The sequence below is a fragment of the Pristis pectinata genome, chromosome 12, assembly GCF_009764475.1.
Source record: "Pristis pectinata isolate sPriPec2 chromosome 12, sPriPec2.1.pri, whole genome shotgun sequence".
NCBI classification, from domain to species: domain Eukaryota; kingdom Metazoa; phylum Chordata; class Chondrichthyes; order Rhinopristiformes; family Pristidae; genus Pristis; species Pristis pectinata.
The window spans coordinates 27,199,547-27,214,083 of record NC_067416.1 but is presented as its reverse complement, the minus strand read 5'-3'; the positions used below and the strand labels follow the sequence as shown (position 1 = coordinate 27,214,083).

Sequence of the window (14,537 nt, the reverse complement as noted above, 5' to 3'; positions counted from 1 at the left end):
GCATACAAACAAAATGATTTAATATAGTGCAGCTTCTGAGTGAAGAAATGTTGTCTGTAGATGTGTTGCATTGAAACTGAAACAAATACCACAGAAAAACACAAATGATACTAACATGATGTCAGCAAAAATGACTTCAGTGGCCCAGATTAATGTACCAAAATCACTTTTTCCAAGTAAGTAGTAATAGTCACATATTTTAACTAAACAGTGGGAAATCTTGTTTAACATTTTTAATTAAAATTAATTATCAATGTAGAGTATTTAGTTCAGTGTTGCTGCACAACCTCTTACATAGTATGAAAACACCAAGCAACAACAAAACACAGGGCAGCAGAAAGATGTCTATAGAACTGTGGTCACTTGAAGCTCACATATATCATTGAGTTGGCTCAACCAGTGACAGTACAGATCAGCCTGGACTTTGGCTCCTCCTACTTTTGGGAACAGAGCAATGTGGATTTGTAGGGAATGATGGCACAAAGTGAAAATACTTCGAGCATTGTCAATGAGATCTACTCTTTGAGACCACCTCATGCCACCCTATCAACATTGTAGTGGGTTGAGTACTGGGCTGGTCAGCCACATGTCTGGAGTGTCATGTTTCACCTTGCATTGTCCATTTCCTGGCTCATTGGCTTTCTTCTCTTAAACGTTTGGCTTCTTCACTAGTAAAATTTAATAATGTACAGCATATCTTTTGACATTTCTGACAATGCCTTCTGATATTTTTATCACCCTACTCTAGCACTTTTTAAAAAAAATTCTACAAAGACATCTGCTGTAGGATCTGTGAATTGTTGGCAAATATTGTGACACTTGAAATCTGAGTGCCATTAGGATGTTAAATTTCTATCTGAATTAGCAATCTACCAAATCTATCTATGCTTTTGTCATCTCCAGTCTTGACTCTTCAAATCATCACATGGCTGACCTCCGTATATTTGGTCTCATCCTATGTTCTGCTCCTCCTTTTCTATGACAAACTAAATATTATTCTCCCTCTACCTCTGTTGTATGTTGCCTCTCAGACCAGTAATGCCCCAAACTCAAAATGAGCACCTTTGTGTTCAAATCTTATCACTTCACATTTCCTTTATATTGTAAACATCTCCAATCCTGCTCAATAGAATTTCATTGAGAATCATGCATGTCACACACAAGTGAATAATGTTCCAATTAGACAAAAGAAATTTGAAAATGAGAAATAATTCCCCTATCATTTCGAAAAAGAATAAAGTTGCTTTTTCTCTCATCTCCAATGTTCTAGCATTCCAGTAATCAGGAAAATCTAATTCAAGGACTGTCCACTGCAATGATAGAAGTGAAGGAAGATGATAAGAACCAGGCAACAATCAGGAGACTGTTGCTAAGAACAGAGTTCAGGTTTATTACGGTTATGGTTTGGTTCTCAGTGATGAAGGTGATTTCTGCCATTCCCCTGTTAACAGCAAAAATCATCTGACATTTTAGTGATAAGTCTATATTGGGGGAGAATTCTTTAAGTAACTGTATCATCTCAATTGAACCAACATAAGTTGAATTAAGATAATAGCAAACTATTTGCAATACTGACTTTTTTTGAATACTTGCAGCTCATGTATCAGTGTTTACTGCTGAATGTTCAATACAGGCTTGAAATTCCACCCAGCATTATTTTTGACATGTTAGCTGATAAGTTCATGTAAAACTCTTACCTGTGTTATTGACACCAAGGTTGTTGTTTGAACAGGTTGTCAGTGTACTAAATTTGTTAACTTGTAATCATTGCAGTCACTTGCTTTAGATAAAGCAATCTTTAATTGTTTAATTTGCAAAGATTAGGAAATAATACACAGTGTATTCAGATATTAAAAGGAAATAGTCATGTAAAGTGTAACCTTAAGAAAGAAGCATCTTGGCACTCTCCTCCTTGGGTAAAACATCAATGTAATTAATCAAAGGAAATGCAAAAAGACACATTTAAACACACATAGCAATTACTGGGCTAACAACTAAAAGGCAAATAATATAGCAGCCCCGCTATTCCAATTGCTTTGCATTTGACAGCACTCAGAATTATGATGAACTCACCTAATAACAAAACGAAATTAACAAAACTTTGAAATGAGCTAATGAATGGCAGGATATTTATCCATGTGTGTTATAAAAGATGCAGCATTCAGCCTATTAAAAACAAGTATTATTAACAAAATAACAATAGGTACACATCCAAATCTTGGGCCTTTGTTTCCTCCTCTGCCACTTGCCATTTAACTTAAATAGAATTTACATTTCAGAATTACGCCATTTGAGCTCAATAGATCCACACTTGTGTTCATGTTTCATGTAAAACCACTCCCAACCTCTTCATCTTATCCCATCTGTGAACCCTTTTATAATTTCACCTTCATGTGCTTATTTGGATTCTCCTTAAATGCACCTATGCTGGTCACTCCCATTTTAATAACACTCTTGGTAAACAAAAATCTCCTGAAATATTGGATTTAGTTATTACCATTAATTGTAAAAGTCTTGGCAGAGTTTTAGTTCTTGGGTCAGTTCATCAAATGTTTAATCACAAAGACAGGTGTTGGCTGCATTAAATGTATGACTATGGCCAGTGATAGGGGAAAAACACTCTAAGTGTAACTTTACGTGATAGGTATAATTAAAGGAAATGGCAAAACCTTTAGACACAAAAGGTGTTTCAACCCAGTAGCAGAGCTTGCCAAGGCTAAAGTGGCAGGCAATTGATATGTGACAACAAAAAATGAAAGGAAGTGAAGGGAAAGCTGAGACACAGAAAATTCTGCAGATGCTGGAATCTGGAGCAATACACAAAAAGTGCTGGAGGAACTCAGCCAGCATCTATGGAGGGAAATAAACAGTCGACATTTCAGGCCAAGACCATTCATCAGAACTGGAAAGGAAGAGGGCAGAAGCCAAAATAAGAAGGTGGGGGGAGGGGGAGGGGGAGGGGGAGGGAGCACATGCAGGCAGGTGATAGGCAAGTTCAGGTGATAGGCGAGTCCAGGTGAGAGGGGGATGGTAGGTGGGTGGGGGAGAGGGAGAAGATGTAATAAGCTGAGAGGTGATTGGTAGAAAAGGCAAAGGGCTGAAGAAGATGGAATCTGGTAGGAGAGGGCAGTGGACCATAGAATAAAGAATGGAGGAGGGGAGGGGAGGAGAGGAGATGGGCAGGTCATAAAGGCAGGGGAAGGGAGCCACAGGAATAAGGGAAGACCTTCTGTTTGGGGGGTGGGGTGGGGAAGAAAAAGAAGGGGTGGGGTTAGAGAAATCAATGTTAAGGCCATCAGGTTGGAGACTCCCAAGGCGGAATATGAAGTGTTGTTCCTCCAAACGGCATCTGGCCATAACGTGGCAGTAGAGGAGGCCATGGATAGACATGTCAGTATGGGAGTGGGATGTGACTCATTGGTAAAGGTTAACAGCACTGATATGGGACAACTCCATATCCAAGAAGATACTTTTACACCAATGCCTGTAAATATGATTGTGTCATTTTGATATATAGAGCCAATCATATCATTCTGTCTGCTAACCTTTGATGGAAAACATGAATGTTGGACTGATGATTGCAGTGAATCACCAGCATAACTATTAGTCAGTAGTTCACATGTACCTGTGCTATTTGGCCTCGTATCACTATTTACATGGAGAATTGGAACCTCCATCTTTTGTCAAAGCAAGATCTCTTTGGGTAGAAATGGATGTACAGGAACCAGTAGTTGGGCAAAAAGTACTTCTTGTGTACAATCCAACAGGGTCATCATCTTCCTAGAAATTGACATCAGAAGCTGACCTTGGGAAACACACTAATAAAGACATGAGGAATAACAAAAAATGGTTTGGTGGTCCATGGGATTGTGTACATCATGAGAAAGAAAATTACATGGAGACGGAACACCATCCTCTACCACCTCCTCCTATCTCATCCTGAACAAAAGATATCAAGCCATCAGATTGTCACTGAACTCATTTACTCTGGGGACTTCATTCCATAATTTCCAACCTCCCAGCTCCATCAATTCCACACAGCCCAATTCTACTAAGGTACACAGATAGGTAGACTCATTGTTCTTGATTAACGGAACTTTCTTTCTAGCTTAGTTCTATATTTTTGCTTCCCCTGACATCACACTACACTTTCATCACGATGGTCTAAGACTTTTCCAGATTTTCAACTGAAATCTTCAGGAATCTACTTAATTGTGATAACCTCCATTAGATGACAAGTTAACTAGTCCACCTCAACCCCACTCACTCATTGGCACCCTAGTGTCACTCAACACTCTTCTTAAATAATAACCTGTCTCTACTATAATAAATGGATACTATCCATCTGTTGATCTCTCTTTGGGTAAACAAGAATATGACCAGTTTGTGATAAATTTGCCTCGCTGTATCTATGAAGTCTTCTTTCTCATTAATACGTGATCTCATGAACCATTATTTTCTCCTCATAACACAGTCAGTGTGTTTCCCGATGACTTCCCAGTGGCCAATGAGGGAAGAGGATGAATCAGAATGCCATTGTCTTCGAATTTTAAAGACTAATTTCAATTTACCTTTGTTTACATAGCAACTTTTTAAAATCCTCTGTGAGAATGATAGAAGATCTACAGGATTGGAACAAAAGTTTGCTTATTTTTGGTTGCTTATAAAGTTTGCCTGTATTTGCTTACCTATTGGTTTTCAGGAGTAATCACAATCAATCTCTCCTCATTCTTATCCCTAGCACCCTCCCCTTGGTGTAGGTTGGGAATTGGTCTGTATTTCCAAGTTAATTAATTGTAATATGTGTTTTGGCTTATCAGTAATGAATCTCCAGAAGAAAATAATTCAATAAATTTATTTTCTTTTGACTTAAAGAGAAAATATAACGGAGTAACAGTTGTGTTTTACAGAAAATATGAAATGGCAGGATTTAAATTAGTTGCAAGATTTGTGATGCAAGAAAGCAAAATAGAGCTTTGCAATGCATTAAAAAAATCACAATTGTGGGCTCAAAATGAGAAAAAAGGTTAGCAACAGCTTTGTATTTTTGATTCTATAACAGACAGCCAAAAGTGCCATTGTGTTACTTCCTCCAAGGACTGGCATAATTGTATGCTCAAAATGTGCTATGAGCCCTGCTGACATTTTGCCACCTATGGAGAAGCAAGTTACCATTTCTTCACACCCCTACAGATAGCTCCTACATATTTCATTGAACTGCAAAGGAGTTGGGTCTGAAACATATACAGGCACAGTTATCCAAACATCATTTCCACCCACTGTACATATTTATACCAGTTAGATATTTTTCTTCTATTCCATTCCTCCTCTGCTCTCAGGGCCTAATACTTCAAATTTATTTAAATATTTTACTGGCTGTTTACCCTGGTGTTTTCTTATCTATGTTATTTTAAGTGATTGGGGGTTTTACTGATAATGATAAAGCACAGGAAAGTTCAAACTCTTTCAGTGAGGAAAAGCTCTTTCTTTAACATCTTTAACTATGATCTACTGAAATTGGAAATGAAAGGATTTAAACAACTCACTGTAACCCCTTACATGGTCGTAAATCAATAAAAGAAAAATTAACCATAAATAACTTTCTTTATATGTTAAGAACAAGTGTTATCTAGGTGAAGTTAGGTTGAAAAGTGGGAGATAATTTTATGGGGGTACACAGATAAAGGTTAGTCTATTTATTTCAATTATGACATACTACCTGTAACATGGATGGACAGTACCTTGTTCAACATCGGATGATTTTAGAGAAAAAGAATTTCATTAAGTTCACAATTCAGGATCTGCTCTTTACAGATGATGCAGCATTCATCTCTAACTCATTTGATTAACGGCTGATCATAGTGAACAAGTTCTTTGATCCACACATGAAGTCTAGCATGGCAATTGGTAATATGAAACCAACTGTCGAGTTGGAGGGTGCAATCATCTCACCCAAAATCTATGTCAATAATGAAGCTCTAGACAATGTAGCTTACTTCTATCACAGCTCAACTTTTATTTAGCATTGACAGACAACTTGATGACACATCAGCAAAGTCTGTCACCTTTGGTAAACTCAGTTTTTAAACTGAAATAAAAAACTACTAATCCTGAATGCAAAGATGCCTATTAGACTTAAGTCTTCAATACACTCCTTTACGGTCCTTTCCTTTGGCTTCTGTCGGTCTCTTCTTTGCAGCTATGAAAATTGGGTTACATACTCCAAGCAGGAACATGTAACCTTGAATGTTTCAGAAAAAAATCTTGGAGTCACTTCATCCCTGTCTTCAACACCACTATGACTGGAAGTTATGGAATCAAAGGACTTTCCAGCACTGAAATTAAGTGATCTCTAAGTGAGTTTGCATTTCTACAATATGACCTCAGCTAAAGCAACAGGAGTTTGGATTTCACTAATAGGTATGACACAAAAAATCCAACAGATTGTTTAATGGTTTTGTTTTCAAACTGCAAGGAATATACCTACAAAGGTGAGAAGCAAACTTTTGAAACTTGGCAATAAGTGAAAATGACCTGAATTACTTTGTGTACCATAATACACTCTTCCCAACAACTTTTCTCCCACAAGATTTACAATTAGAAGTTACCATAGGCATACAAGATTCTAAGTAAATTTATTATTCTGCCTTTTAGGTTCTTAATGTTGCTTAAATAACTGTGTGTTTTTGGAACTAATATGTCACTGGTCATAGAAAGGGCAATGTCAGAGTGGTATAAGCAGAAAGGCGCAGCTGTGATGCTGATCTGTATGATTTTTAATGCAGGTTTTTCTCTCAATTCAGCATAAAAAACAGAAGTACATTTTATGTATACTATGTGCCTGTGATGCTGCTGCAAGTAAGTTTTTCGTTGCACCTGTGCATACATGTATTTGTCCTTTGGACAATAAATTAGATTTTGACCTTGGACATTTGCTAATTCCAGAGGTGAACCTCTGACTGCCAAGGACACTACTCAGAAGTTGCAGGTAGCTCCACTTGATAAAAAATTCTGGAGCGCATATCCATGAGGTCTTGATACAGGCTCCCACTGGGCAAAAGGCGCCAGTGAGTAATCAGAACACATAAAAACTGTAGATGCTGGAAACCAGAAATAAAAATTGAAAATGTTAGAGATAATCAACATCTTCCGTTGAGTGAAAACATCTGAGGAAAGAGAAACAGAATTAACGTATTAGGTCAATGAACTTTCATTAGGACTGGAACTGTGAGAAAACAAATGAATTTTAAGTTGTAGGGAACTTGATGTCTTTGATAGGGTGGAGATCAAGGTTGTCCAGAAATGTTGTTGGTGCCATCTAAGAGGGGGAGATGAATGTCTGTTAGCCACAGCTGATCTATCAGGAGCAAAGTAAAAAGAGGAAGATAAATGAAGAAAGAAGACAGGAAAAAAAAGCAATGCTGAGTTGAGAGATGCAAATCACAACAGTTTTTGGAAATCCAAAACTAAAGAAAATACTGTAAATACTCAAAAGACCAAGCAGCGTCTGGGGAAAGTGAAAGACTGATCTAAATTCACAAGTTGATGACCTTACATCAGGACTGGCCGGTTGCGAAACAAACAGGAAAGGTTGGCTATCTGAAATTGCTGAATTCAGTATTGAGTTCTGAGTGCAGCACCATGCCTGGAGAGAATGCGAGTTCCTTAAGCTTACTTTGGGTTTCGTTGGAATAGTATAGGAAGCCAAAGACAAGAAGGTCAGTGTGGGAGTGGGATGGTGAATTAAAGTAACAGATAACTGAAAGATCAGGGTTATCCTGACCACACCTCCTCTCACTCTGCTTCCTGTAAGGGCTGCATTCCATTCTCCCAGTTTCTCCAGCTCCATCACATCTGTTCTGATGGAGACACTTTCCACACCAGTGCTCCGGAGATATTTTCCTTCCTCTTAATCAAGTTAACTGGTCTCCCAACTGCTTTTGTTCTATTTACCAAACTTCTGCTCTTGCTCTTCTCCTTCCATCCAGAGCAGTGATAGGATTCCCTTTGTCCTCACCTTCCACCCTACCAGCCTCCACATTCAACAGATTATCTCCATAATTTCCTCCACCTTCACTGAAGTTCCCCCATCACATACAAGCACACCCTCCCTTCCAAAATGTTAAAGGGACTGTTCCCTCTGCAACTCTATGGTCGCTCTTCCACTCCCACCAACTTGCTTTCTCACATGCACTTTCCCATGCAATCACAGGAGATGCAGCACCAACCCTTCTACCTCTTCCACTTACATCATTCAGAGACCCAGAGAGTTTTCTCAACTGAATCACTTGTACTTCTTCCAACGTAGTGCATTAAAGTCAGTGCTGACGATGTGATGCCCTCTACATTGGAGAAACCAAATGCGGATTGGATGACCACTTTACAGAACAGCTCCATTCAGTCCACAGGTGAGATCCCAATCTTCCAGATGCCAGTCACTTTAACCCACTCCCACTCTGATTGCTCCAACTTTGGCTTCTTATACAGTTCCAACAAAGCTCAATGTAAGATTGAGGAACAGCTCCTCCTCTTCTGTCAGGAGCATGTTATAGCTTTCGGGACTGAATATTGAAACCAGTAATTTTGATAATCAGCCTTTCCTGGTTGTGTCAGAACTGGCCAGCTCTGATGCAAAGTCGTCCATCAGAAACAATAACTAAGATTTTCTCTATCCACAGGTGCTACCTAACCTGCTGATTATTTTCAACATTCTCTTTTCCAATTTAAGCAAAGATCTTAACTCAGCTTTGGCTGAGGCTGTGCTGAATGCCAACAAGTTATAAATTACATATGTAAATTCTACATTGTAGCATTGCAAGCACTATGGTGTACCTTTGGGTGAAGTGAACCATTAGTGTCCAGATGTATTGATGTATCAAAGACACTTGTCTGGACTAGTTTTATTATATCAATTGTATTTTTGCCTTTTTGTGTAGGCCATATTTGATGATCTGGAAGATATGTGCAGCACATTTAAAGGTATTTGTATTACATATCCAGCTGGAATACCTGCACGGTAACACATCCAAGTATAAATCAAGACAAAAGAGTACAGATGCTGTAATCTGGAGCGAAAACATAATGCTGAGGAATTCAGCAGGTTGAGCAGCCTATGTGGAGGGAAATGGACAGTCGACATTTTGGGTTGAGACCCTTCATCTGGACAAAGGAAGAGTCTCAACCTGAAATGTTGGCTGTCCATTTCCCTCCACAGATGCTGCCTGACCTGCTGAGCTCCTCCAGCAGTTTGTTTTTTGCTAAGCATAAATCAGAATTTATGGTATTCTGAACCTGGTTTATGTGTTTGAGTACAAAAAGCACAAATCTACACAATTATTTACTTTAGTCTGTCCAAACGAACAGCCCCATTTCCAGGCTAAAAGTTTAAACACATTTTTTGTGGTTGTGCTTATTCAGTGTATTTGAATTACAACCAGAATCTTCAGCACAGCAGAAATCAAAGTTAATCTACTGCTGCCCTTTAAAAGTATTTTTAGCAGTTAAATGTTTTTATGCACATTGAGATCTACACTGTAGCTTGTTCCTTTGAATTGATTTATGACATAAGTATGAGTCATAGTAAAAATTAACGAGGTTTACTGCCTGCAGGTTCTTAAACATACAATGTCTTATGTGCTGGAATGAACTGAAAACTTTAATATTGTTAAAAAAATGTGTTTGCTATTTCTCTTTGGTCTCTAGTGTTCTTACATTGATTTTGCTCGTTTTATACTCGTGTATGTTAATGAGATTTGCACAAAATTGGAGGATTACGAGAACAGTCATTCTGAGCACCCATGAAACAAATTCCAGGCCATTATTTACTGGAATCTTAGGTTACAGGCAGCAAGCTAGCCAAGCCCTCCAATGACGAATTCACAAAGTAGGACTGCATTGAACCTGATAAACTATGTGCAGTGTTCTATCACTATACCAAGAGCTTGTAGTCGTAATTGAATTGCACGAGAGTTTTTTTTCCATTCTCAGGTGACATTTACTTAAACTCAGGTATTCAAATGATGCCAAATTAATCTCAAAAGCCTACATGGAAAGTAAGGATTTCAAACTAGCGCCAACTTTCTCCTTTCTGATTTTAGTTAAGGCATGGGATGGGGATAAGCACTGAAAATTTTTCAGGAGGTGTATACTCATTTGCAGAAAGTTGGCAGTGTTTCTTCTGTCTTGGGCTTCTGAACAGGTAAAAGGAAGCAAAAAGGTCAGGATACATGAGGTTTAAACTACTGCAGGTGGATCAGGAGTGCCAACTCCAGACCCATAAAGCAATCCCTTCACTGATCACCACAATATTTCAAACTTTAAGCACTAAATCACTTAACAAGGAAATTAAAATCAAAATGCTTGTGGGTGGAAATAATTGCTGATAAAGGGAGTAAACTACTGCCTCTTTATTCTTAGAGACAGAGTTGTATAGCACAGAAATATGCCCCTTGGCTCACCACATCCATGCCAACCTTTTGCCCCTCTACATTAATCCCATTTGCCCGCATTAGGTCTATATCCTTCAATGCCTTTCCTATTTAATTGTTTGTCTAAATGTCTCTTAAATGTAGTAATTGTATCCAATTCTGCCACCTCCTTTGGCAGAACGTTCCAGACACTGTCCGCATAAAAGAACTTTCCCCTCAAATCACCGCTAAAATTCCTTCCTCTCACTTTAAACTTATGTCCTCTTGTTTTTGATAACTCTACCATGGGAAAAAGACAATGTACCCTATCTGTGCCTCTTATAATTTTACGTACCTCATTCAGGTCACCCCTCAGCCTCGTATGTTCCAGGGAAAATAAGCCCAGTCTATGCATTCTTTCCTCATTTACTGTACATGTCCTACCCTTATTTGGCTTCCCAAAATGCATCAGCATGTGCTTGTTGGGATTAAATTCCATCTGCCAATGCTCTGCCCAACTTCCTATCTGATCTATATGCCTTAGACAACCTTTTTCACTCTCCACAACACCACCAACTTTCATGTCATCTGTAACTTGCTAATCATATTTCTATATTCACATCCATGTCTTCAATCCATATCACAAACAACAAGGATCCCAGCCCTGAACCCTGCAGTACACCATTGGTCACATACTTCCAATCAGGAAAGCATCCTTCCGCCACTACCCTCTGCCTGCTGTCACCAAACCAATTTTGAATCCAATTCGCCAGCTTGCCTTGGATCCCATAGCTTATGGACCAGCTTACCATGCTGAACCATGTCAAATGCCTTATTAAAGTCCACATAGACAACCTCTACTACCCTGCCTTCATCAATCTTCTTAGTTATCTCCTCAAAAGGCTCAATCAAATTAAGTGAGCCAGGATTTCCCCCGCACAAAGTCTTGCTGATTACCCCTGATCAGTCCCTGTCTTTCCAAATGTACATAAATGCTATCCCTTAAAATTTTCTCCAATAATTTCCCTTTCCCTTCCACTGACATAAATTCATTTGCCTGTGGTTACCTGCCTCATCCCTGTTGTCCTTAAATAAAGGAAGAACATTAACTATTCTCCAGTCTTCTGGCAGCTCACCTGTGATTAATGAAGATGCAAAGATCTCTATCAGGGCTCCAGCTATCTCCTCCCATAACAACCTGGGATTTATCAACCTTTATGCCTTCTCTGACATCTAAAACCTTGTTAATATCAACATGCTCCAAATTATCCACATACCCCTCCCTGAACTCACGATGAGGACCCCTCCATTCCCTTCTTGGTGGATACAGATAAGTTATATGTATTTAGGACCTTACCCACTTTACCTGGCTTCACACATAGATTAACCTTTTGGTTTCTAAGGGGACCCACTCTTTCTTTTTCTCATGCTCCTGATATACTGAGAGAACTTATAGATTCTTAGAGGATCCTTCAAAAATGTCATAAAATATCTTTTATTAAATATATTTTTGCAACCATGAAGGAAGTTACTAGTGTAATAGTAACTCTAATCAATCATATTCTGGACTAGATGAGACATCTTCCTCCTTGATTCCTGATTCAAACTTGGTCAAATGCTGCCTTGATGTAATGGATAATTCCTCCTATCTTGCCTCTATAGTTCATCATCTAATCAAAAGTTGTGTTACATTGTAAAATATGATTTCATAATAATGGTGAAGTACATAGGTAAACACAAACTGAGGATCACCACCAGTTGTGCCACTATGAGCATTTGCAAGCATCCAAAACTATACTTGATAAACTCACTAGGGGGCGCTACAGTCATATGCTGGATAACTTTCACATGGAACCCAGGTACTGCAGAATAGCGAACATTACTGAGAGATTTCTGAATGCCGGTTAGTTACCTGCCTAAGTTTTGACTGTAATCAAATCTGGAGCCATGAGTCCTGGTAAACGCTATTATCTTTGAAACTGGCTCAAGATAACTTCTGAACCTTTGCTTGAATGAGAAGGATGGTTTTGGCTCATGAAATATCTCATTCCTCAACTCCACAGCACCCCTTACAAGTTAGATGTCTTTAAATCTTGGTACTTGCTAACCTGTATATGTCTTCTCCAGAGCTAGTGAGGAGAACTCCACCACACCCCAATATATAAGACTAAATATTCATTCCATTTAAAAAAATTCTGCCAGTTGAAACTTTGCATTTGTTGGATATGGATGTATCTATGACAACAAGAACTTCTGTAAACTATCCATGGCAAAAAGTCAATAAAAAAATTCTGCTCCAAATTTTGATGAGTGAAATAGAATCTGCTGGTTCCATTCTTCATTTGTTCCATCAATGATTTTCCTTCTAAGATGTCAGAAGTGGGGAGTTTGGTGATCAATTCCATTTGCAAATCCTCAGACAGTGAAGCAGTTCAGGCTGATAACATCCGCATAACCACACTGGCAAATAATAACCATCTTCAGCAAAAAGAAATCTAACCTCCTACTCTTGACATTTAATGGCATTACCATTGCCAAATTCTTTACCATCAACATCATGGGGGGGGGGGGGTGTCACTATTGATCAGAAAGTTAATTGGATCAGCCACATAAATACTCGGCTACAGGGGCAGGTCAGAGGCTACAAATCCTGCAACATGTCTCAATTCTTCCAGCTCTTTCCACCTTCTACAAGGCACAGGTCAGAAATGCAATGAAATTCTCTCTGCTTACCTGAATTAATTCAATTCCGTCAAGTCTTGAGAACCTCTGTACAACTCAGGAAAAATAAGTCCATAAGAGGGGTACCCAATTCACCATCCTAAACATTCACTTCTTCCACCATTAGTGCAACATAGCAGCAAATACGTATAATCTTCAAAAGAAATGCAATAACTCACCATCTACTTCAACACAACTCTCACTATCTATAAGGTCAAGAACAACAAGCACATGAGAACACTATCACTTGCAAATTATTCACCAAATTGAACACCATCTTGATTTGGAGAGAGAGCAATGTTCATTCATCATTGTTGGGTTTATATCCTGGAACCTACCAAACAAGACTACGAGAGCCCCTTCACTGGAAGGACTTAAGTCATTTAGGAAGGCAGTTTACCATTGTCTTCTCAAGGGGAATTAGGAATAGGCAACATTGCTGGCCTTGCCAGTGATATCCTCATCTCATGAATGAAGAAAAAAATAGAAAAAGGAAGAAGAAGACTAATTAACCATTTTAGCAAATATAATATTGATTTATTCTTGTATTCTGAGTAAAAGAGATCTTCAAAATTTGCACACATAGACAATAAAAAGTTTAATAACAAATGATTTCCTGTTACAAATAATTGTAAGCTGAAACAGGATGTATCAACAGAAAAGCACTACTGATTCAATTTGGTTCTAAATGGTGAATATTAACTCGCCTGACGTTACCATTTATTTTGCATCCGTTATGAACAGCAGTATGATCATCAATTTGAACTTCCTGCCAGAAATACCATTTTAGGAACTGGTAATGGGTGAAGTGCTTGATAAAAGTTCTTCAGTGACTGCACGAAAATTACTTTCCAGTGGATTATCCATGATTTTTCTTCGAGCAAGTTCAGATTTCAGATTTACAGCCTATACAAAAAGAGAAAAAGATTCTTTTAAATAGATTAGCTCTGTAAAATCTGTGCACCAATAACCATAGTCTGAGTATTAATCAACCATACCTGAACATCACTGTCAGTATTAATCAACCAGACCTGAACATCACTGATAAAAACTTATATGGTTGTATTGCATTTCCATTAATGTTCACAGCATATGTATTTATATTACTGCCTTTCTACCCTCATGTTTGATTCCCACTGCCTCTCTGAAGTAAAAATAATTTTACCATTGAGATGGCACCAGGAGGGATCACCAGGAGGAGGTGGTCTTGTTCAGGTATACAGTTGACATGAAGGAATACTGGGACCAATACCTTTACTTCACAGACAATCAAACAGCATGAGTCCACACTGGCCATCTACAGTAATCCTATTGTATTCTACCCTGACTCACCCTAGGACAATTTACAGTGACTATTTATCTAATGACCCACACATCTTTGGGATGTGGGAGGAGACTGGAGCACCTCAG

General features: G+C 38.5%; 1 protein-coding gene across 2 annotated transcripts in view; it reads right to left on the bottom strand.

The window, feature by feature from the left end:
- Positions 1-13,724: 13,724 nt before the first annotated feature.
- LOC127576845 (leucine-rich repeat-containing protein 27-like) overlaps positions 13,725-14,537 on the bottom strand; it is a 41,837-nt gene continuing 41,024 nt past the window's right edge. The window contains exon 10 of one of the 2 annotated variants that reach the window (XM_052027639.1): positions 13,725-14,033. In XM_052027639.1, coding sequence (XP_051883599.1) covers positions 13,914-14,033 — 120 coding nt within the window. In that variant the 3' untranslated portion in view covers positions 13,725-13,913. The remainder of the gene's footprint in view (positions 14,034-14,537) is intronic. The other variant, XM_052027640.1, reaches the window with a different exon arrangement.